Raw genomic sequence first — 21140 nt, forward strand, 5'->3', positions numbered from 1 at the left:
TCAATTATTTTAGATTCATAAAGTACAGTCAATCTAACGATAGTCTATGAATAAAGATAATTTCTTTTGTTTTGTATTTGTGCAACATGTCGCCTCAGTGGCCAAGTGGTAAGGCGTCGGTCTCGTAAACCGAAGATCATTGGTTCAACCCCCATCTGAGGCTCAGTTTCAATTATTTTAGATTTATAAAGTACAGTCAATCTAACATTATTCTATGAATGAAGATAATTTCTTTTGTTCTGTATTTGTTCGACATGTCGCCTCAGTGGCCAAGTGGTAAGGTGTCGGTCTCGTAAACCGAAGATTATGGGTACAACCCCCATCTAAGGCTCAGTTTCAATTATTTTAGATTTATAAAGTACAGTCAATCTAAAGATATTCTATGAATGAAAATATTTTCTTTTGTTCTGTCTTTGCGCAACATGTCGCCTCAGTGGCCAAGTGGTAAGGCGTCGGTCTCGTAAACCGAAGATCATGGGTTCAACCCCCATCTGAGGCTCAGTTTCAATTATTTTAGATTTATAAAGTACAGTCAATCTAACGATATTCTATGAATGAAAATATTTTCTTTTGTTCTGTCTTTGTGCAACATGTCGCCTCAGTGGCCAAGTGGTACGGCGTCGGTCTCGTAAACCGAAGATCATGGGTTCAACCCCCATCTGAGGCTCAGTTTCAATTATTTTAGATTTATAAAGTACAGTCAATCTAACGATATTCTATGAATGAAAATATTTTCTTTTGTTCTGTCTTTGTGCAACATGTCGCCTCAGTGGCCAAGTGGTAAGGCGTCGGTCTCGTAAAACGAAGATCATGGGTTCAACCCCTATCTAAGGCTCAGTTTCAATTATTTTAGATTTATAAAGTACAGTCAATCTAACGATATTCTATGAATAAAGATAATTTCTTTTGTTCTGTATTTGTTCGACATGTCGCCTCAGTGGCCAAGTGGTAAGGCGTCGGTCTCGTAAACCGAAGATCATGGATTCAACCCCCATCTGAGGAATAGATACAACTGTTTTAGATTCATAAAATACAGTTAATCTAACGATAGTTTATGAATGAGGGCATTTTTTTGTTTTGTATTTGTGCAACATGTCGCCTCAGTGGCCAAGTGGTACGGCGTCGGTCTCGTAAACCGAAGATCATGGGTTCAACCCCCATCTAAGGCTCAGTTTCAATTATTTTAGATTTATAAAGTACAGTCAGTCTAACGATATTCTATGAATGAAAATATTTTCTTTTGTTCTGTCTTTGTGCAACATGTCGCCTCAGTGGCCAAGTGGTAAGGCGTCGGTCTCGTAAACCGAAGATCATGGGTTCAACCCCTATCTGAGGCTCAGTTTCAATTATTTTAGATTCATAAAGTACAGTCAATCTAACGATAGTCTATGAATAAAGATAATTTCTTTTGTTCTGTATTTGTTCGACATGTCGCCTCAGTGGCCAAGTGGTAAGGCGTCGGTCTCGTAAACCGAAGATCATGGATTCAACCCCTATCTGAGGAATAGATACAACTGTTTTAGATTCATAAAATACAGTTAATCTAACGATAGTTTATGAATGAGGGCATTTTTTTTTGTTTTGTATTTGTGCAACATGTCGCCTCAGTGGCCAAGTGGTAAGGCGTCGGTCTCGTAAACCGAAGATCATTGGTTCAACCCCCATCTGAGGCTCAGTTTCAATTATTTTAGATTTATAAAGTACAGTCAATGTAACGATATTCTATGAATGAAGATAATTTCTTTTGTTCTGTATTTGTTCGACATGTCGCCTCAGTGGCCAAGTGGTAAGGCGTCGGTCTCGTAAACCGAAGATTATGGGTACAACCCCCATCTAAGGCTCAGTTTCAATTATTTTAGATTTATAAAGTACAGTCAATCTAACGATATTCTATGAATGAAAATATTTTCTTTTGTTCTGTCTTTGTGCAACATGTCGCCTCAGTGGCCAAGTGGTAAGACGTCGGTCTCGTAAACCGAAGATCATGGGTTCAACCCACATCTAATGCTCAGTTTCAATTATTTTAGATTTATAAAGTACAGTCAATCTAACGATATTCTATGAATGAAAATATTTTCTTTTGTTCTGTCTTCGTGCAACATGTCGCCTCAGTGGCCAAGTGGTAAGGCGTCGGTCTCGTAAACCGAAGATCATGGGTTCAACCCACATCTAATGCTCAGTTTCAATTATTTTAGATTTATAAAGTACTGTCAGTCTAACGATATTCTATGAATGAAAATATTTTCTTTTGTTCTGTCTTTGTGCAACATGTCGCCTCAGTGGCCAAGTGGTAAGGCGTCGGTCTCGTAAACCGAAGATCATGGGTTCAACCCCCATCTAAGGCTCAGTTTCAATTATTTTAGATTTATAAAGTACAGTCAGTCTAACGATATTCTATGAATGAAAATATTTTCTTTTGTTCTGTCTTTGTGCAACCTGTCGCCTCAGTGGCCAAGTGGTAAGGCGTCGGTCTCGTAAACCGAAGATCATGGGTTCAACCCCCATCTGAGGCTCAGTTTCAATTATTTTAGATTCATAAAGTACAGTCAATCTAACGATAGTCTATGAATAAAGATAATTTCTTTTGTTCTGTATTTGTTCGACATGTCGCCTCAGTGGCCAAGTGGTAAGGCGTCGGTCTCGTAAACCGAAGATCATGGGTTCAACCCACATCTAAGGCTCAGTTTCAATTATTTTAGATTTATAAAGTACTGTCAGTCTAACGATATTCTATGAATGAAAATATTTTCTTTTGTTCGGTCTTTGTGCAACATGTCGCCTCAGTGGCCAAGTGGTAAGGCGTCGGTCTCGTAAACTGAAGATCATGGGTTCAACCCCCATCTAAGGCTCAGTTTCAATTATTTTAGATTTATAAAGTACTGTCAGTCTAACGATAGTCTATGAATAAAGATAATTTCTTTTGTTCTGTATTTGTTCGACATGTCGCCTCAGTGGCCAAGTGGTAAGGCGTCGGTCTCGTAAACCGAAGATCATGGATTCAACCCCCATCTGAGGAATAGATACAACTGTTTTAGATTCATAAAATACAGTTAATCTAACGATAGTTTATGAATGAGGGCATTTTTTTTGTTTTGTATTTGTGCAACATGTCGCCTCAGTGGCCAAGTGGTAAGGCGTCGGTCTCGTAAACCGAAGATCATGGGTTCAACCCCCATCTAAGGCTCAGTTTCAATTATTTTAGATTTATAAAGTACAGTCAGTCTAACGATATTCTATGAATGAAAATATTTTCTTTGGTTCTGTCTTTGTGCAACATGTCGCCTCAGTGGCCAAGTGGTAAGGCGTCGGTCTCGTAAACCGAAGATCATGGGTTCAACCCCCATCTGAGGCTCAGTTTCAATTATTTTAGATTCATAAAGTACAGTCAATCTAACGATAGTCTATGAATAAAGATAATTTCTTTTGTTTTGTATTTGTGCAACATGTCGCCTCAGTGGCCAAGTGGTAAGGCGTCGGTCTCGTAAACCGAAGATCATTGGTTCAACCCCCATCTGAGGCTCAGTTTCAATTATTTTAGATTTATAAAGTACAGTCAATCTAACATTATTCTATGAATGAAGATAATTTCTTTTGTTCTGTATTTGTTCGACATGTCGCCTCAGTGGCCAAGTGGTAAGGTGTCGGTCTCGTAAACCGAAGATTATGGGTACAACCCCCATCTAAGGCTCAGTTTCAATTATTTTAGATTTATAAAGTACAGTCAATCTAAAGATATTCTATGAATGAAAATATTTTCTTTTGTTCTGTCTTTGCGCAACATGTCGCCTCAGTGGCCAAGTGGTAAGGCGTCGGTCTCGTAAACCGAAGATCATGGGTTCAACCCCCATCTAAGGCTCAGTTTCAATTATTTTAGATTTATAAAGTACTGTCAGTCTAACGATATTCTATGAATGAAAATATTTTCTTTTGTTCTGTCTTTGTGCAACATGTTGCCTCAGTGGCCAAGTGGTAAGGTGTCGGTATCGTAAACCGAAGATCATGGGTTCAACCCCAATCTAAGGCTCAGTTTCAATTACTTTAGATTTATAAAGTACAGTCAGTCTAACGATATTCTATGAATGAAAATATTTTCTTTTGTTCTGTCTTTGTGCAACATGTTGCCTCAGTGGCCAAGTGGTACGGCGTCGGTCTCGTAAACCAAAGATCATGGGTTCAACCCCCATCTGAGGCTCAAATTCAATTATTTTAGATTTATAAAGTACAGTCAATCTAACGATATTCTATGAATGAAAATATTTTCTTTTGTTCTGTCTTTGTGCAACATGTCGCCTCAGTGGCCAAGTGGTAAGGCGTCGGTCTCGTAAACCGAAGATCATGGGTTCAACCCCTATCTGAGGCTTAGTTTCAGTTATTTTAGATTCATAAAGTACAGTCAATCTAACGATAGTCTATGAATAAAGATAATTTCTTTTGTTCTGTATTTGTTCGACATGTCGCCTCAGTGGCCAAGTGGTAAGGCGTCGGTCTCGAAAACCGAAGATCATGGATTCAACCCCCATCTGAGGAATAGATACAACTGTTTTAGATTCATAAAGTACAGTTAATCTAACGATAGTTTATGAATGAGGGCATTTTTTTTGTTTTGTATTTGTGCAACATGTCGCCTCAGTGGCCAAGTGGTAAGGCGTCGGTCTCGTAAACCGAAGATCATGGGTTCAACCCCCATCTGAGGCTCAGTTTCAATTATTTTAGATTCATAAAGTACAGTCAATCTAACGATATTCTATGAATGAAGATAATTTCTTTTGTTCTGTATTTGTTTGACATGTCGCCTCAGTGGCCAAGTGGTAAGGCGTCTGTCTCGTAAACCGAATATTATGGTACAACCCCTCTCTAAGGCTCAGTTTCAATTATTTTAGAATCATAAAGTACTGTCAGTCTAACGATATTCTATGAATAAAAATATTTTCTTTTGTTCTGTCTTTGTGCAACATGTCGCCTCAGTGGCCAAGTGTAAGGCGTCGGTCTCGTAAACCGAAAATCATGGGTTCAACCCCTATCTAAGGTTCAGTTTCAATTATTTTAGATTTATAAAGTACAGTCAGTCTAACGATATTCTATGAATGAAAATATTTTCTTTTGTTCTGTCTTTGTGCAACATGTCGCCTCAGTGGCCAAGTGGTAAGCCGTCGGTCTCGTAAACCGAAGATCATGGGTTCTACCCCCATCTGAAGCTCAGTTTCAGTTATTTTAGATTCATAAAGTACAGTCAATCTAACGATAGTCTATGAATAAAGATAATTTCTTTTGTTCTGTATTTGTTCGACATGTCGCCTCAGTAGCCAAGTGGTAAGGCGTCGGTCTCGTAAACTGAAGATCATGGGTTCAACCCCCATCTGAGGCTCAGTTTCAATTATTTTAGATTCATAAAGTACAGTCAATCTAACGATAGTCTATGAATAAAGATAATTTCTTTTGTTCTGTATTTGTTCGACATGTCGCCTCAGTGGCCAAGTGGTAAGGCGTCGGTCTCGTAAACCGAAGATCATGGATTCAACCCCCATCTGAGGAAGAGATACAACTGTTTTAGATTCATAAAGTACAGTTAATCTAACGATAGTTTATGAATGAGGGCATTTCTTTTATTCTGTATTTGTTCGACATGTCGCCTCAGTGGCCAAGTGGTAAGGCGTCGGTCTCGTAAACCGAAGATCATGGATTCAACCCCCATCTGAGGAATAGATACAACTGTTTTAGATTCATAAAGTACAGTTAATCTAACGATAGTTTATGAATGAGGGCATTTTTTTTGTTTTGTATTTGTGCAACATGTCGCCTCAGTGGCCAAGTGGTAAGGTGTCGGTCTCGTAAACCGAAGATCATGGGTTCAACCCCCATCTGAGGCTCAGTTTCAATTATTTTAGATTTATAATGTACAGTCAATCTAACGATATTCTATGAATGAAGATAATTTCTTTTGTTCTGTATTTGTTCGACATGTCGCCTCAGTGGCCAAGTGGTAAGGCGTCGGTCTCGTAAACCGATTATTATGGTACAACCCCCCTCTAAGGCTCAGTTTCAATTATTTTAGATTCATAAAGTACTGTCAGTCTAACGATATTCTATGAATAAAAATATTTTCTTTTGTTCTGTCTTTGTGCAACATGTCGCCTCAGTGGCCAAGTGGTAAGGCGTCGGTCTCGTAAACCGAAGATCATGGGTTCAACCCCCATCTAAGGCTCAGTTTCAATTATTTTAGATTTATAAAGTACAGTCAGTCTAACGATATTCTATGAATGAAAATATTTTCTTTGGTTCTGTCTTTGTGCAACATGTCGCCTCAGTGGCCAAGTGGTAAGGCGTCGGTCTCGTAAACCGAAGATCATGGGTTCAACCCCCATCTGAGGCTCAGTTTCAATTATTTTAGATTCATAAAGTACAGTCAATCTAACGATAGTCTATGAATAAAGATAATTTCTTTTGTTCTGTATTTGTTCGACATGTCGCCTCAGTGGCCAAGTGGTAAGGCGTCGGTCTCGTAAACTCAAGATCATGGATTCAACCCCCATCTGAGGAATAGATACAACTGTTTTAGATTCATAAAATACAGTTAATCTAACGATAGTTTATGAATGAGGGCATTTTTTTTGTTTTGTATTTGTGCAACATGTTGCCTCAGTGGCCAAGTGGTAAGGCGTCGGTCTCGTAAACGGAAGATCATTGGTTCAACCCCCATCTGAGGCTCAGTTTCAATTATTTTAGATTTATAAAGTACAGTCAATCTAACGATATTCTATGAATGAAGATAATTTCTTTTGTTCTGTATTTGTTCGACATGTCGCCTCAGTGGCCAAGTGGTAAGTCGTCGGTCTCGTAAACCGAAGATCATGGGTTCAACCCACATCTAAGTCTCAGTTTCAATTATTTTAGATTTATAAAGTACTGTCAGTCTAACGATATTCTATGAATGAAAATATTTTCTTTTGTTCGGTCTTTGTGCAACATGTCGCCTCAGTGGCCAAGTGGTAAGGCGTCAGTCTCGTAAACCGAAGATCATGGGTTCAACCCCCATCTAAGGCTCAGTTTCAATTATTTTAGATTTATAAAGTACTGTCAGTCTAACGATAGTCTATGAATAAAGATAATTTCTTTTGTTCTGTATTTGTTCGACATGTCGCCTCAGTGGCCAAGTGGTAAGGCGTCGGTCTCGTAAACCGAAGATCATGGATTCAACCCCCATCTGAGGAATAGATACAACTGTTTTAGATTCATAAAATACAGTTAATCTAACGATAGTTTATGAATGAGGGCATTTTTTTTGTTTTGTATTTGTGCAACATGTCGCCTCAGTGGCCAAGTGGTAAGGCGTCGGTCTCGTAAACCGAAGATCATTGGTTCAACCCCCATCTGAGGCTCAGTTTCAATTATTTTAGATTTATAAAGTACGGTCAATCTAACATTATTCTATGAATGAAGATAATTTCTTTTGTTCTGTATTTGTTCGACATGTCGCCTCAGTGGCCAAGTGGTAAGGCGTCGGTCTCGTAAACCGAAGATTATGGGTACAACCCCCATCTAAGGCTCAGTTTCAATTATTTTAGATTTATAAAGTACAGTCAATCTAAAGATATTCTATGAATGAAAATATTTTCTTTTGTTCGGTCTTTGTGCAACATGTCGCCTCAGTGGCCAAGTGGTAAGGCGTCGGTCTCGTAAACCGAAGATCATGGGTTCAACCCCCATCTAAGGCTCAGTTTCAATTATTTTAGATTTATAAAGTACTGTCAGTCTAACGATATTCTATGAATGAAAATATTTTCTTTTGTTCTGTCTTTGTGCAACATGTCGCCTCAGTGGCCAAGTGGTAAGGTGTCGGTCTCGTAAACCGAAGATCATGGGTTCAACCCCCATCTAAGGCTCAGTTTCAATTATTTTAGATTTATAAAGTACAGTCAGTCTAACGATATTCTATGAATGAAAATATTTTCTTTTGTTCTGTCTTTGTGCAACATGTTGCCTCAGTGGCCAAGTGGTACGGCGTCGGTCTCGTAAACTGAAGATCATTGGTTCAACCCCCATCTGAGGCTCAGTTTCAATTATTTTAGATTTATAAAGTACAGTCAATCTAACGATATTCTATGAATGAAAATATTTTCTTTTGTTCTGTCTTTGTGCAACATGTCACCTCAGTGACCAGGTGGTAAGGCGTCGGTCTCGTAAACCGAAGATCATGGGTTCAACCCCCATCTGAGGCTCAGTTTCAATTATTTTAGATTCATAAAGTACAGTCAATCTAACGATAGTCTATGAATAAAGATAATTTCTTTTGTTCTGTATTTGTTCGACATGTCGCCTCAGTGGCCAAGTGGTAGGGCGTCGGTCTCGTAAACCGAAGATCATGGCTTCAACCCCCATCTGAGGAATAGATACAACTGTTTTAGATTCATAAAGTACAGTTAATCTAACGATAGTTTATGAATGAGGGCATTTTTTTTGTTTTGTATTTGTGCAACATGTCGCCTCAGTGGCCAAGTGGTAAGGCGTCGGTCTCGTAAACCGAAGATCATTGGTTCAACCCCCATCTGAGGCTCAGTTTCAATTATTTTAGATTTATAAAGTACAGTCAATCTAACATTATTCTATGAATGAAGATAATTTCTTTTGTTCTGTATTTGTTCGACATGTCGCCTCAGTGGCCAAGTGGTAAGGCGTCGGTCTCGTAAACCGAAGATTATGGGTACAACCCCCATCTAAGGCTCAGTTTCAATTATTTTAGATTTATAAAGTACAGTCAATCTAAAGATATTCTATGAATGAAAATATTTTCTTTTGTTCGGTCTTTGTGCAACATGTCGCCTCAGTGGCCAAGTGGTAAGGCGTCGGTCTCGTAAACCGAAGATCATGGGTTCAACCCCCATCTAAGGCTCAGTTTCAATTATTTTAGATTTATAAAGTACTGTCAGTCTAACGATATTCTATGAATGAAAATATTTTCTTTTGTTCTGTCTTTGTGCAACATGTCGCCTCAGTGGCCAAGTGGTAAGGCGTCGGTCTCGTAAACCGAAGATCATGGGTTCAACCCCCATCTAAGGCTCAGTTTCAATTATTTTAGATTTATAAAGTACAGTCAGTCTAACGATATTCTATGAATGAAAATATTTTCTTTTGTTCTGTCTTTGTGCAACATGTTGCCTCAGTGGCCAAGTGGTACGGCGTCGGTCTCGTAAACTGAAGATCATTGGTTCAACCCCCATCTGAGGCTCAGTTTCAATTATTTTAGATTTATAAAGTACAGTCAATCTAACGATATTCTATGAATGAAAATATTTTCTTTTGTTCTGTCTTTGTGCAACATGTCACCTCAGTGACCAGGTGGTAAGGCGTCGGTCTCGTAAACCGAAGATCATGGGTTCAACCCCCATCTGAGGCTCAGTTTCAATTATTTTAGATTCATAAAGTACAGTCAATCTAACGATAGTCTATGAATAAAGATAATTTCTTTTGTTCTGTATTTGTTCGACATGTCGCCTCAGTGGCCAAGTGGTAGGGCGTCGGTCTCGTAAACCGAAGATCATGGCTTCAACCCCCATCTGAGGAATAGATACAACTGTTTTAGATTCATAAAGTACAGTTAATCTAACGATAGTTTATGAATGAGGGCATTTTTTTTGTTTTGTATTTGTGCAACATGTCGCCTCAGTGGCCAAGTGGTAAGGCGTTGGTCTCGTAAACCGAAGATCATGGGTTCAACCCCCATCTGAGGCTCAGTTTCAATTATTTTAGATTTATAAAGTACAGTCAATCTAACGATATTCTATGAATGAAGATAATTTCTTTTGTTCTGTATTTGTTCGACATGTCGCCTCAGTGGCCAAGTGGTAAGGCGTAGGTCTCGTAAACTGAATATTATGGTACAACCCCCTTCTAAGGCTCAGTTTCAATTATTTTAGATTTATAAAGTACTGTCAGTCTAACGATATTCTATGAATAAAAATATTTTCTTTTGTTCTGTCTTTGTGCAACATGGCGCCTCAGTGGCCAAGTGGTAAGGCGTCGGTCTCGTAAACCGAAGATCATGGGTTCAACCCCTATCTGAGGCTCAGTTTCAATTATTTTAGATTTATAAAGTACAGTCAATCTAACGATATTCTATGAATGAAAATATTTTCTTTTGTTCTGTCTTTGTGCAACATGTCGCCTCAGTGGCCAAGTGGTAAGGCGTCGGTCTCGTAAACCGAAGATCATGGGTTCAACCCCTATCTGAGGCTTAGTTTCAGTTATTTTAGATTCATAAAGTACAGTCAATCTAACGATAGTCTATGAATAAAGATAATTTCTTTTGTTCTGTATTTGTTCGACATGTCGCCTCAGTGGCCAAGTGGTAAGGCGTCGGTCTCGTAAACCGAAGATCATGGGTTCAACCCCCATCTGAGGCATAGATACAACTGTTTTAGATTCATAAAGTACAGTTAATCTAACGATAGTTTATGAATGAGGGCATTTTTTTTGTTTTGTATTTGTGCAACATGTCGCCTCAGTGGCCAAGTGGTAAGGCATCGATCTCGTAAACCGAAGATCATTGGGTTTCAACCCCCATCTGAGGCATAGATACAACTGTTTTAGATTCACAAATGTTGGAGTCAGTGCGAAGCTATTTACAAGATGATTGGCTAACCAACCCTAACACCTGACAGTTAGACCAATCAGAGTACCGCTTGTTTGTTGACTGTTTTTTCGACACGTTAAATTCGGCTTTGCATAAATGCTTCGACCCAACTGCAATGTTGATTATTCGGAGAATACGCACCTCTACGTTACCTACAAATTGTTTTTATTAACAGGAACACATACATGTATATTTAAAAGCGTGGGAGTCGTTACCTGCGCATGCGGCAAACGGTCGTAGCGTGTCGTTGTTTACAAACAAGCGTATATCTATGAGCCTTCGCGTTTCTAATGTGCGTTGTTATCATCGCGTGGGAATCAATTTCAGCGCATGCGCAGGTGACGTGTCAAATTCTGCCTTGTGTAACATCAAAAGTTCAATGTAGGATAAAAATGTATGATAAAAAACTTAATTCCTTTAGTCCCCCGCCCAAACTTGTTTAGGTCCCCCCCCCCATCTCCAAATTAAAACAAATAAGTTTTTTATCCGACATCGATCTTTTGACGTCGTTGAAGCACTGATTCCTCGGAGAGTACGCACGTCTTATTGGAAGCGCCTAAGAAACAATATTTAAGGATGCAACACAGACGATAGCATGCAATCTTCACTATGGTTGTTACATACTCTATGGTTTTTCATAGACACCAATAAATATTCGTAGATCTTTCAAAGTCTAACGATATCCTATGAATGACATCAGGCTTTCTTTTCCATCAGCTTAAGTATGTCGCCTCAGTGGCCAAGTGGTAAGGCGTCGGTCTCGTAAACCGAGACAGAACTGATTTTTAATTTATGAATGTGTTCCACAAATCTCGCCACTTGGTCCCGGATTGATTACAGTGAACTGTGTTATGCAGAATTGAGAGATATTAACACAAATATTGTATTTTTTCTGTTACGTACATTTTTATTTTTTTTAATGAAAAATAAAAAAAAATCATTTTTGAGTAAAACCGGCACAGATCAGAATTCATTAGATAGAAAAGTGTAACATGTTGGTGATCATCATTCATTTTCATATTGACCATTAAGTTTGAAAAAGGGGGCCTGATTCTTATGCCTAATATAGGCCGTCGCACTGAGACGTCGCTATGTGTTGCTCAGTGATCAGTAACTAGCTGACGAGCTGTTGTAACAACGTTTCCTACAGGCTGTTTTATTAACAGGAACACATACATGTATATTTAAAAGCGGAGGAATCGTCACCTGCGCATGCGGCAAAAGGTCATAGCGTGTCGTTGTTTACAAACACGCGTATATCCGTGAGTCTTTGCGTTTTTAGCGTGTGTTGCCATCATCGCTTGGGACTCAATTCCCGCGCATGCGCGAACAACGCCGTTCTTTAATCTTCGGTGCGAACGACTGATTCCTGCTTACCAGTCATTGTGCTCATGAACGAGCGCAAACCGTAAACATGTGCGACGGCCTATAAGTCCACCATTATTATTATTATTCATTCGTCAAAAAAAAAAATAATAATAATAATAATGAAGTGTTTTTCATCGAACGAATTCTATCATAAATTATAAAGCATTGGTCACCAACATACAATATCATACATTGAACATTATAGGCTTGCATGCAGTCTATTGTTTGTTTTTATTGTTTGTTTTTCCAATAAAATAATGTATCATGGGAGTGTGTAAATGGCGAAATCCAGGCTACCGCGACTCGGAAAGCCGGGTTACCGCGAAATAAACATTATTATTAATTTGTAGAACTATATTGTCTTACCAAAACGTATTAAAATTATTTTAAATGTGAGATTGGAGTAGTAATCGTCGAAAGTTGCAGATTATGTCCCTTTAGACATTACGCACTTCACCAAAACGTATTAAAATTATTTTAAATGTGAGATTGGAGTAGTAATCGTCGAAAGTTGCAGATTATGTCCCTTTAGACATTACGCACTTCTCCGTTCATCAGCAACATATCACTCCACGCTCACGATGTTTGGACAATTTGTTGACCAAACAGCAAATGGATCTGATCACATCTGCAACCACGATCCTCCCATCTATATAGATAGAGGGACTGTGCTGCAACCAACATTGGAATCTGCGAGTGTAACCGTGCACCGTTTGTAACGCCCTTTCCGGCGAAGTGATCAGACTGTATAATTTTCTTCTCGTTGCCTCAGTTGTCAAGTGGTAAAGCGTCGGTCCCGATCGTAAACCGAAGATCATGGGTTCGACCCCCCATCTGAGGCTCAGATTCAAATATTTTAGATTCCTAAAGTTGTCCACAAATCTCGTGACTCAATGTTGGAGTCAGTGCAAAGCTATTTGCAAGATGATTGGCCAACCAACCCTAAAAAGTCAGGCCAATGACAGTGCTACTTGGTCGTTGACAGTACCATCGCGTGGGAATCAATTCCCGCGCATGCGCAGATTACGTGTCAAATTGTGCCTTGTGTAAATGCTTCGACCCAACTGCAATGTTGAAGCACTGATTACTCGGAGAATACGCACGTCTGATTGGAAGCGCATAAGAAACAATGTTTAAGGATGCAACATTGACGATAGCATGTAATCTTCACTATGGTTGTTACATACTCTATGGTTCATCACGAAGACCAATAATTATTCGTAGATCATTCAAAGTATAGCCTATGAATGACGTCACTTTCTGTTATTATATACAGTATTCGCCTCAGTGGCCAAGTGGTAAGGCGTCGGTCTCGTAAACCGAAGATCATGGGTTCAACCCCCATCTGAGGCATATTTTTACCTGTTTTTTCAACTATGGTATCATGAACTGAAAACGTGCTTGAATACGCATTCACCTGGGTCTTTGTTCAATAAAACAACAGAAATATCTTTAGTATGTATGTATGTACTAGTATACTGGCTATTTTGGTACGTACAATAATAATCACTGCACATGCGTACTAGCACGTGTGTTATTTCCACTCAATCCAATGAAAACTGTTATGTGTGCTACAAATCATAATTCCAATGGGTCATCAATATCAAGCAGTATCAATATTAAACAAACTGCTTTCTTTCAAGTGTTACGCATTTACTGTTTATATTTTCTCCTATACATGTCCCTAATTATACATGTCCGTCACCGTCACTGCCATAATCCTTGCATACGGGTACCTGTATAACTCAACATTGCGCACACAGAGAACTAACACCGTGACGACCCTCAGACTGCGTCAAAAAATGACGAGTTCCGTAGTTACTATAGAAACTATCGCGATCAATTTCGTCTGCGTAGGGTAGGAGGTGTATTTCGCCGTGTAAATGTTCGATAGCTCACCAAACCAACGGGAAACAGAGAAACCAGTAATACATGAAATTCCCCTCCATTCTCGCATGGAAACAGAATGATGGCACTATAACTGGAAACTCGGCTGTTTGTGGTCTAATAAATCGATTGTCACTTTTTAGTTGAAGCGGGGACGTCGTCACCTACGCATGCGTCAGGTGGCCATAGCGTGTCATTGTTTACAAACAAGCGTCTACCCATAAGCCTTTGCGTTTTAGCGTGTGTCGTTATCGTCGCCTGGGACTCAATTCCCGCGCATGCGCATGTGACGACCCCCACAGTAGTAAATACTTATACTTTATTAAACACATAAAATTCCCCAGGAGGAATTAAAATGGTTACATTCAGTTTACACTAAACAAAACTAGACTAATAATACAAAACATTAACACTAAAGTAATGATTAAATAATAATAATAATCGAAATAAAGAGAAATAAAAAACATGAATAATAATATATCCCACTAACAGCAATAATAAAGAAACCATTGTTAAAAAGAAATAACCTTAATAATGCGTTAATGCATTAAGGGTTAAAAAATCTTGGAGGTGTTGCTGTCTTAAGTCGAGGGCAGTTTTAATGAATTGTCCGAGTGTGATATGAAATGAGGTAATGAGGTAAAAATCGATTGTCACTTTTTAGTTGAAGCGGGGACGTCGTCACCTACGCATGCGTCAGGTGGCCATAGCGTGTCATTGTTTACAAACAAGCGTCTACCCATAAGCCTTTGCGTTTTAGCGTGTGTCGTTATCGTCGCCTGGGACTCAATTCCCGCGCATGCGCATGTGACGACCCCCACAGTAGTAAATACTTATACTTTATTAAACACATAAAATTCCCCAGGAGGAATTAAAATGGTTACATTCAGTTTACACTAAACAAAACTAGACTAATAATACAAAACATTAACACTAAAGTAATGATTAAATAATAATAATAATCGAAATAAAGAGAAATAAAAAACATGAATAATAATATATCCCACTAACAGCAATAATAAAGAAACCATTGTTAAAAAGAAATAACCTTAATAATGCGTTAATGCATTAAGGGTTAAAAAATCTTGGAGGTGTTGCTGTCTTAAGTCGAGGGCAGTTTTAATGAATTGTCCGAGTGTGATATGAAATGAGGTAAAATTATAACTCATTGTCAGTGCAAATTGTTCATTAATTGTAAAATCATCAAAATTATTAATTTGTTTCTTACATTTCTCAAATATTAATTTTCTTTGGTCATTGTAAAATGGACAAGTCATGGTGAAATGTTGTTCGTTTTCTGTTTGGTTTTTTGTGCAAAGTTCACATGCTCTTTCTTTTACAGGTGTTTTTAGTTTGGAATGTCGTCCTGTTTCTATTTTTAAATTGTGGTTGCTTAGTCGAAATTTACATAATGTTTGTCTTAGTTCAACATTTTTCAGTGATATCAAATAGTTTTCTAATTCAAATTTATTTTTAAATTTTCTGTATGTTCTCAATTTATTACCCTCTCAATCATTATTCAATTCTTCTTTCCAGTACTGTTTAAATTGTTTTTCCAATTGTATTTGTAAATTTTTGTTTTCAGCAGTTGTTGTTATTCTGTCCAAATTAATTGTGTCACTTTCATTGATGTTGTTTAATTGCGTCGATATTGCGATATACCATTTCCTGTTCATTCGCTTGTTTAGTATTGCTGCTTCTTTAATTAGTACGTTAGGCGAGTTTATTGCGCGGTTGTAGTATTTGATCATTTGTTTTTGTATAAATAAATGTAGCGGATATTCTCCCAACTCTCTGTTCATTGCCATTATGGGAGTGTTTCTCTTGATACCGAGAATAAATCTGCAGAAATGTAAATGGATATCTTCAACTTCCGATTTATAAGAACTTTCATGGCCCCATTTATCACTGCCATATGTCAGAATAGGTCTTACGAATCTATGGAATAGGAACATCAATGTTTTTATATTTATATTAGGATTTTGTCCTAGTTTCCCTATTAACGAGAACATGGCATTTTGACCTTTACGTTTAAGTTTTTTATGGCATCTTTGAATTACCCATTTGGTAATACCAAGTGATACCAAGATAATTGATTTTTTTAACAATGTCAATTTGTTTGCTTTCATTGAAAAATATGTTATCTTCTAATAGTCTGTTCGATTTGTTGAAAACCATAATTTTAGTTTTTTCTGTGTTGACTAATAGTTTCTATTGTTTTGTGTAGGTGGATAAGTTATCTAAACAATTTTGTAAGCCGGTCTTATTTTCTGATAAAATCACTATATCATCGGCAAATAGAAGACTGCTAATTTTACTATCTTTTAAAGTGGGAGGGTAACATGTCGGTGAGTCAAAGATTCTTGGAATGTCATTAATAAACAGGTTGAATAGTGTAGGACTCAGGTTACAACCTTGTTTTACTCCTACTTTTGATGTAAAAGATGTTGTCAGCCCCCCCCCAACTTTGACTTTGTAATTCACTTCACTAAGAACATGTCTTGTATTAGTCTATATATTTTGCCTGTAATACCAGACTTTAGTACCTTTAGAAACATGGCTTCATGCCAGACACTGTCGAACGCTTTCCTTAGATCGACAAAACATGCATATAATTTGTTTGGTTTCTTAGTTTGCGATTTATTGTTACACTCCTTTGTTGTTTTGCTGTGATCGCTATGGTACAGGTACTTTGTGATTATTGTTTTAAGAATGACAAGGTTATCGGTTGTGCGGCAGCCTTTTTCAAATCCAAACTGGTTATTAGAAAGAATGTTGTTTTTGTCCAGAAATCCTGTTATTCTTTCGTTGAGTATACTTGAGAAAAGTTTCCCGAGACAGCTAGATATTGCTATGCCCCTATAGTTTGCAGGGTTTGATTTCGCACCGGATTTAAAAATTGGAACTATTAAACCAGAACTCCAAGATTCTGGAAATATGTTTTGTTATATATTATATTAAACAGTTTATGTACTGCGTTTAACAGATAAGGTTGGCCATTTTTTATTATTTCATTCGAGATCCCATCTTCCGCTGACGCCTTGTTGTTGTTTTAACTGTTTGATCGCTTTTATAATTTCGCTTTTTAGAATTGGTCTGTCGAGTTCAGTGTTATTATCCAAATGGTGTTCCAATCGATATATTTCAGAGTTTATTTCATCGTCTAAATCACTTTTATTTATGTTATATTCAGAGGATGGATTTAGTAATTTATTAAAATAGGATAACCATTCGTTAGGCGCTACCGAGGCATTAGTGTTATCAGTGTTATGTGTGTTGTCATAACCCATTAAGTAAGTGATAAGGTGTCGGTCACGTAAACCGACGATCATAGGTTCGACCCCTATCTGAGGCTCAGATTCAAATATTTTAGACTCATAAAGGTTGTCCACAAATTTCGTGATTCAATGTTGGAGTAAGTACGAAGTAATTACAAGATTATTGACTACCTAACACCCAGACGTCACACCAATCGTAGAGCAGCTTGTTGTCGACACGTCAAATTCTGTATATTAGTATATGCAATGTTGAAGACTGACCGATTGCTCGAAGAATACGCACATCTGATTGGAAGCGTCTGTGAAATAATCTTTAAAGATGCAACTTAGACGACAGCATGTAATCTTCACTATGGTTGTTTCATACTCTATGGTTTTTATGAACATTGAGAAAGACGGCTTTTAAAACAAATTTGACATTTTTGGGTGAACACATTTTTATGTTTTATGGTTTGGTTGCAGTCCATGAATAACGTTGCCTTTTCCAACATAGTGCGTGTCGCCTCAGTGGCCAAGTGGTAAGGCGTCGGTCTTGTAAACCGAAGATCATGGGTTCAACCCCTATCTGAGGCTCAGTTTCAATTATTTCAGATTTATAAAGTACTGTCAATCAAACGATAGTCTATGAATAAAGATAATTTCTTTTGTTCTGTCTTTGTGCAACATGTCGCCTCAGTGGCCAAGTGGTAAGGCGTCGGTCTCGTAAACCGAAGATCATGGGTTCAACCCCCATCTGAGGCATATTTTTAACTATTTTTTTTAACTATGGTATCATTAACTGAAAACGTGCTTTCGGCATTCAGCTGGGTCTTTGTTCAATAAAACAACAGAAATCTCTTTAGTATGTATGTACTAGTATACTGGCTATTTTGGTACGTACAATAATAATCACTGCACATACGTACTAGCACATGTGTTATTTCCACTCCATCCAATGAAAACTGTTATGTGTGCTACAAAGGAAATCAATCGTAATTCCAATGGGTCATCATTATCAAGCAGTATCAATATTAAACAAACTGCTTTCTTTCAAGTGTTACGCATTTACTGTTTATATTTGCTCCGATACATGACCCCTCTTCTAAATCCGTCGCTGCCATAACAGGGGTATAATCCTTGCATACGGGTACCTGTATAACTCAACATTGCGCACGCAAAGAAGTAACACCGTGACGACCCTCAGGCTGTGACAAAAATAGACCAGTTTCGTAGTTACCATAGAAACTAGCACGATAAATTTCGTCTGCGTAGGGGAAGGGGTGATTTCGCCACGTAAATGTTCAGTGAACAAATCAAATCTGTCACCCATTCTCGCACGAAAACCGACTGATGGCGCTATAACCCGAAACTCGGCTATTGTTTTAGGTCTTACAAATTGTCACTTTTTAGTTAAAGCGGGGAGAGTCGTCACATGCGCATGCGTCAGATGGCCATAGCATGTCAATGTTTACAAACAGGCCTTCGCGTTTTTAGCGAGTGTTATCATCGCTTGGGACTCAATTCCCGCGCGTGCGCAAGTGACGATCCTCCCGCTTTAAGACTAATGGCGATATATTATTTCTCCATAATGGGCGTATACTCGTCACAACAACATTGCACAAATATGATGTGTATATTGCCATATTTTGGTTAAAATTTGAGTATGCTGAATAAAAACTTGTACTGTAAAGTTAGGCATTGCTGCACACAAAGTCCGTATGCTAAATCCTAAACCTCCATAGCAGTGAATATAGGGAATATAGCAACAATGGACGCGCCGTGTAACTATCCTAACCAATACTCAAGAATTCAACTAGCATTCATTGACAAGTTGATACATCCCATGACCACGTGACTTTCTGATCTATATGAACATGGGAGGTAGATGAACAACTGCATCCCATGCTATGAATAACATCCAAAGATAACAAAATGCAAAAAACGATACACTCTGACACAGACAAATAATCTGTTTATATTAACCAAGCGCTGATTAGTCGAACAACTTAACAATGCATTGCAAATTATTTAATTTCACCACTTTTCATAGCCATGTGACTGTTTCAAATTAAACTCTTGTTGGGCGTACTATTAAGAGGATATTTTGAGTGAAAGGTCATGGCGAATAAACCTATATATATATAATTATATGCAAATTTGTTTCATAAATATTTGGAGGTCAGTAAAACTGTTAATACATAGAAATAGCGTTGCACCAGCATCTCTGTGAATCAAAATATCAATAATATGATGGATGTTTTACTGGATCCGCACAGAATACCTCCTCCAACAAATAACTCACTATGTCATATTCATTATCATACTTCGAAATATAACTTATTTCAGGTCTTCATTTCACAGTCTGGCAATCGAAATGGGAACAAATTGAGGGGATTGCTAGGGCAAATAGAGCGTGTTGCCCTCCAAATTTAGCACAGGAAAAATTTCACTTCTCGTTATTTTGCCCAAAGTACATATTTCTTAGGGAGTTGTACATTCTAGAGTTATATTTCTGTTCACCTTTGAGATAGAAATTTAACTTAATAATGAGCATGGTGACAATCAATTAATTCAATTAAACGTGTCAAGGTTTATTTTCTATGCATTTTTAGTTTATTTTTTAACAAGTACACAATATGTAGTTTTTACTTTTTATTGTGATTTTCAATTAAAGGTCCTTTCTCGTTGTAATAATAGATGTTTTTCTTTTGTACCAAGAGGCCGATGGTCATAGTACTGAATGAATATCTGTATAATAGTACATTTGTATCAACGATATAATTTAGTAAAAAACGCGATTCGATTTCGTGTAAACAAAATGGTGTTCTATTATTAGAGTGGCTCAAAATGGTGGTTGGTACAGTAAATTTACGGCGGATTAACTGGTAGCTGAATTCACTCGACGCTCGCGAGTTTATTCCATGCTGCGCCATCCATGTATTATACATTTTGTTTTGGACTTTTCCAATTAAGTAGTCAGTCAGTCAGTCAGTCAGTCAGTTAATTAATTAATTAATTAAATTGTTGTTACGTTAATATAACGTCAAATAAGAAACCAGTATAGTAGTGTTAATCAGTGCCATGCGCAGTAATATGAACGCTCATTGAGGCCGAGTAGTATTAAAAACTGCATTAACAATAAATCCATAAAATGCACTTTATACTTACAAGAACTTGGTCGCATGTTTCGCCCAATTCTATCTCTATTTTCTCGCGATATTCTCGACAAAGTGCAATTCGTCTTTCACGAGTCGGTTTTGTTTGTGGCATATCATTGCGTGCTCTACCTGTTTTAGTTTCCAAGCTTGAGATTGACCTCCAAGACGAACGTTTCGCTCCAACCACGTTTTTAAAAGCAACGGAGAACAAATTGCGTTCATCTTCTGTCATACTACCATCACACTCCGCTACGAACTTCATAAACAGCGTCATATCATCATAACGCTCTGCCTGCTCGGCCCATCGAGCATTAGTCACCAGCGCGTCTCGATTCTTCATTTTTTCTTCCAAATTGTACAAGTTCAAATTCTTGAGGAGAAACATTATGAAGCATTAACTATAAATTAGTATATGAGAAAGTCTGCAATGTTGCATCAACGATAGGTTTTAACACAATGGACTGGTTCGCTGAAGGCGTGGGATGAATAATCCCTATAATCCAGGGACGTTCATCCACACAACTAGGGGGTATGTATGACTAAAATATATGTTGCCGAGGGGTCATGCCGATTTAGTTGAAAGTGTCGATTCCACTGGTTGCTCACCTGTACAACTAGGGGTTGTGCTTGACTAATGGATGTACTACTGAAGGATTGTGTCAATTTAGTTGAAAGTGTCCATTCCATTTGTTGCTCACCTGTGCAACTAGGGGTTATGCTTGACTAATGGGTGTACCATTGAAGGATCGTGCCAATTTAGTTGAAAGTGTCCATTCCACTTGTTGTTCACCTGCACAACTACGTGATATGCTTGACTAATGGATGTACTACTGAAGGATCGTA

At 38.0% G+C, this 21140-nt stretch overlaps 1 protein-coding gene and 50 non-coding genes across 51 annotated transcripts in view; 50 read left to right on the forward strand and 1 right to left on the reverse strand.

Annotated features, from left to right (window-relative positions):
• LOC100373997 (14-3-3 protein zeta/delta-like) overlaps positions 1–20781 on the reverse strand; it is a 31789-nt gene extending 11008 nt beyond the window's left edge. The window contains exon 1 of the mRNA XM_002730525.4: positions 20308–20781. Within this exon, the coding sequence (XP_002730571.1) occupies positions 20308–20682 (375 nt within the window). The 5' untranslated portion in view covers positions 20683–20781. The remainder of the gene's footprint in view (positions 1–20307) is intronic.
• On the forward strand, positions 92–163 carry TRNAT-CGU (transfer RNA threonine (anticodon CGU)). The gene has a single exon. It is a non-coding gene; the product is annotated as a tRNA-Thr (tRNA).
• TRNAT-CGU (transfer RNA threonine (anticodon CGU)) lies at positions 428–499 on the forward strand. The gene has a single exon. It is a non-coding gene; the product is annotated as a tRNA-Thr (tRNA).
• On the forward strand, positions 596–667 carry TRNAT-CGU (transfer RNA threonine (anticodon CGU)). Its single transcript has one exon. It is a non-coding gene; the product is annotated as a tRNA-Thr (tRNA).
• On the forward strand, positions 932–1003 carry TRNAT-CGU (transfer RNA threonine (anticodon CGU)). Its single transcript has one exon. It is a non-coding gene; the product is annotated as a tRNA-Thr (tRNA).
• TRNAT-CGU (transfer RNA threonine (anticodon CGU)) lies at positions 1098–1169 on the forward strand. Its single transcript has one exon. It is a non-coding gene; the product is annotated as a tRNA-Thr (tRNA).
• TRNAT-CGU (transfer RNA threonine (anticodon CGU)) lies at positions 1266–1337 on the forward strand. Its single transcript has one exon. It is a non-coding gene; the product is annotated as a tRNA-Thr (tRNA).
• Positions 1602–1673, forward strand: TRNAT-CGU (transfer RNA threonine (anticodon CGU)). The gene has a single exon. It is a non-coding gene; the product is annotated as a tRNA-Thr (tRNA).
• Positions 1770–1841, forward strand: TRNAT-CGU (transfer RNA threonine (anticodon CGU)). The gene has a single exon. It is a non-coding gene; the product is annotated as a tRNA-Thr (tRNA).
• TRNAT-CGU (transfer RNA threonine (anticodon CGU)) lies at positions 2274–2345 on the forward strand. The gene has a single exon. It is a non-coding gene; the product is annotated as a tRNA-Thr (tRNA).
• On the forward strand, positions 2442–2513 carry TRNAT-CGU (transfer RNA threonine (anticodon CGU)). Its single transcript has one exon. It is a non-coding gene; the product is annotated as a tRNA-Thr (tRNA).
• TRNAT-CGU (transfer RNA threonine (anticodon CGU)) lies at positions 2610–2681 on the forward strand. The gene has a single exon. It is a non-coding gene; the product is annotated as a tRNA-Thr (tRNA).
• TRNAT-CGU (transfer RNA threonine (anticodon CGU)) lies at positions 2778–2849 on the forward strand. The gene has a single exon. It is a non-coding gene; the product is annotated as a tRNA-Thr (tRNA).
• TRNAT-CGU (transfer RNA threonine (anticodon CGU)) lies at positions 2946–3017 on the forward strand. The gene has a single exon. It is a non-coding gene; the product is annotated as a tRNA-Thr (tRNA).
• Positions 3113–3184, forward strand: TRNAT-CGU (transfer RNA threonine (anticodon CGU)). Its single transcript has one exon. It is a non-coding gene; the product is annotated as a tRNA-Thr (tRNA).
• On the forward strand, positions 3281–3352 carry TRNAT-CGU (transfer RNA threonine (anticodon CGU)). Its single transcript has one exon. It is a non-coding gene; the product is annotated as a tRNA-Thr (tRNA).
• Positions 3449–3520, forward strand: TRNAT-CGU (transfer RNA threonine (anticodon CGU)). Its single transcript has one exon. It is a non-coding gene; the product is annotated as a tRNA-Thr (tRNA).
• Positions 3785–3856, forward strand: TRNAT-CGU (transfer RNA threonine (anticodon CGU)). Its single transcript has one exon. It is a non-coding gene; the product is annotated as a tRNA-Thr (tRNA).
• On the forward strand, positions 4121–4192 carry TRNAT-CGU (transfer RNA threonine (anticodon CGU)). Its single transcript has one exon. It is a non-coding gene; the product is annotated as a tRNA-Thr (tRNA).
• On the forward strand, positions 4289–4360 carry TRNAT-CGU (transfer RNA threonine (anticodon CGU)). Its single transcript has one exon. It is a non-coding gene; the product is annotated as a tRNA-Thr (tRNA).
• On the forward strand, positions 4457–4528 carry TRNAS-CGA (transfer RNA serine (anticodon CGA)). The gene has a single exon. It is a non-coding gene; the product is annotated as a tRNA-Ser (tRNA).
• TRNAT-CGU (transfer RNA threonine (anticodon CGU)) lies at positions 4624–4695 on the forward strand. The gene has a single exon. It is a non-coding gene; the product is annotated as a tRNA-Thr (tRNA).
• TRNAT-CGU (transfer RNA threonine (anticodon CGU)) lies at positions 5294–5365 on the forward strand. Its single transcript has one exon. It is a non-coding gene; the product is annotated as a tRNA-Thr (tRNA).
• Positions 5462–5533, forward strand: TRNAT-CGU (transfer RNA threonine (anticodon CGU)). The gene has a single exon. It is a non-coding gene; the product is annotated as a tRNA-Thr (tRNA).
• Positions 5629–5700, forward strand: TRNAT-CGU (transfer RNA threonine (anticodon CGU)). The gene has a single exon. It is a non-coding gene; the product is annotated as a tRNA-Thr (tRNA).
• Positions 5796–5867, forward strand: TRNAT-CGU (transfer RNA threonine (anticodon CGU)). Its single transcript has one exon. It is a non-coding gene; the product is annotated as a tRNA-Thr (tRNA).
• Positions 6131–6202, forward strand: TRNAT-CGU (transfer RNA threonine (anticodon CGU)). The gene has a single exon. It is a non-coding gene; the product is annotated as a tRNA-Thr (tRNA).
• TRNAT-CGU (transfer RNA threonine (anticodon CGU)) lies at positions 6299–6370 on the forward strand. The gene has a single exon. It is a non-coding gene; the product is annotated as a tRNA-Thr (tRNA).
• On the forward strand, positions 6634–6705 carry TRNAT-CGU (transfer RNA threonine (anticodon CGU)). Its single transcript has one exon. It is a non-coding gene; the product is annotated as a tRNA-Thr (tRNA).
• TRNAT-CGU (transfer RNA threonine (anticodon CGU)) lies at positions 6970–7041 on the forward strand. The gene has a single exon. It is a non-coding gene; the product is annotated as a tRNA-Thr (tRNA).
• Positions 7138–7209, forward strand: TRNAT-CGU (transfer RNA threonine (anticodon CGU)). Its single transcript has one exon. It is a non-coding gene; the product is annotated as a tRNA-Thr (tRNA).
• TRNAT-CGU (transfer RNA threonine (anticodon CGU)) lies at positions 7305–7376 on the forward strand. Its single transcript has one exon. It is a non-coding gene; the product is annotated as a tRNA-Thr (tRNA).
• Positions 7473–7544, forward strand: TRNAT-CGU (transfer RNA threonine (anticodon CGU)). The gene has a single exon. It is a non-coding gene; the product is annotated as a tRNA-Thr (tRNA).
• Positions 7641–7712, forward strand: TRNAT-CGU (transfer RNA threonine (anticodon CGU)). The gene has a single exon. It is a non-coding gene; the product is annotated as a tRNA-Thr (tRNA).
• TRNAT-CGU (transfer RNA threonine (anticodon CGU)) lies at positions 7809–7880 on the forward strand. The gene has a single exon. It is a non-coding gene; the product is annotated as a tRNA-Thr (tRNA).
• On the forward strand, positions 7977–8048 carry TRNAT-CGU (transfer RNA threonine (anticodon CGU)). The gene has a single exon. It is a non-coding gene; the product is annotated as a tRNA-Thr (tRNA).
• TRNAT-CGU (transfer RNA threonine (anticodon CGU)) lies at positions 8313–8384 on the forward strand. Its single transcript has one exon. It is a non-coding gene; the product is annotated as a tRNA-Thr (tRNA).
• On the forward strand, positions 8480–8551 carry TRNAT-CGU (transfer RNA threonine (anticodon CGU)). Its single transcript has one exon. It is a non-coding gene; the product is annotated as a tRNA-Thr (tRNA).
• Positions 8648–8719, forward strand: TRNAT-CGU (transfer RNA threonine (anticodon CGU)). The gene has a single exon. It is a non-coding gene; the product is annotated as a tRNA-Thr (tRNA).
• On the forward strand, positions 8816–8887 carry TRNAT-CGU (transfer RNA threonine (anticodon CGU)). The gene has a single exon. It is a non-coding gene; the product is annotated as a tRNA-Thr (tRNA).
• TRNAT-CGU (transfer RNA threonine (anticodon CGU)) lies at positions 8984–9055 on the forward strand. The gene has a single exon. It is a non-coding gene; the product is annotated as a tRNA-Thr (tRNA).
• Positions 9152–9223, forward strand: TRNAT-CGU (transfer RNA threonine (anticodon CGU)). The gene has a single exon. It is a non-coding gene; the product is annotated as a tRNA-Thr (tRNA).
• TRNAT-CGU (transfer RNA threonine (anticodon CGU)) lies at positions 9488–9559 on the forward strand. The gene has a single exon. It is a non-coding gene; the product is annotated as a tRNA-Thr (tRNA).
• TRNAT-CGU (transfer RNA threonine (anticodon CGU)) lies at positions 9655–9726 on the forward strand. Its single transcript has one exon. It is a non-coding gene; the product is annotated as a tRNA-Thr (tRNA).
• Positions 9990–10061, forward strand: TRNAT-CGU (transfer RNA threonine (anticodon CGU)). The gene has a single exon. It is a non-coding gene; the product is annotated as a tRNA-Thr (tRNA).
• On the forward strand, positions 10158–10229 carry TRNAT-CGU (transfer RNA threonine (anticodon CGU)). The gene has a single exon. It is a non-coding gene; the product is annotated as a tRNA-Thr (tRNA).
• TRNAT-CGU (transfer RNA threonine (anticodon CGU)) lies at positions 10326–10397 on the forward strand. The gene has a single exon. It is a non-coding gene; the product is annotated as a tRNA-Thr (tRNA).
• Positions 10493–10566, forward strand: TRNAT-CGU (transfer RNA threonine (anticodon CGU)). Its single transcript has one exon. It is a non-coding gene; the product is annotated as a tRNA-Thr (tRNA).
• TRNAT-CGU (transfer RNA threonine (anticodon CGU)) lies at positions 13277–13348 on the forward strand. The gene has a single exon. It is a non-coding gene; the product is annotated as a tRNA-Thr (tRNA).
• Positions 17662–17733, forward strand: TRNAT-UGU (transfer RNA threonine (anticodon UGU)). The gene has a single exon. It is a non-coding gene; the product is annotated as a tRNA-Thr (tRNA).
• TRNAT-CGU (transfer RNA threonine (anticodon CGU)) lies at positions 17830–17901 on the forward strand. The gene has a single exon. It is a non-coding gene; the product is annotated as a tRNA-Thr (tRNA).
• Positions 20782–21140: the final 359 nt, after the last annotated feature.

Source organism: Saccoglossus kowalevskii, chromosome 14, assembly GCF_978046115.1.
Source record: "Saccoglossus kowalevskii chromosome 14, keSacKowa6.1, whole genome shotgun sequence".
NCBI lineage: Eukaryota > Metazoa > Hemichordata > Enteropneusta > Harrimaniidae > Saccoglossus > Saccoglossus kowalevskii.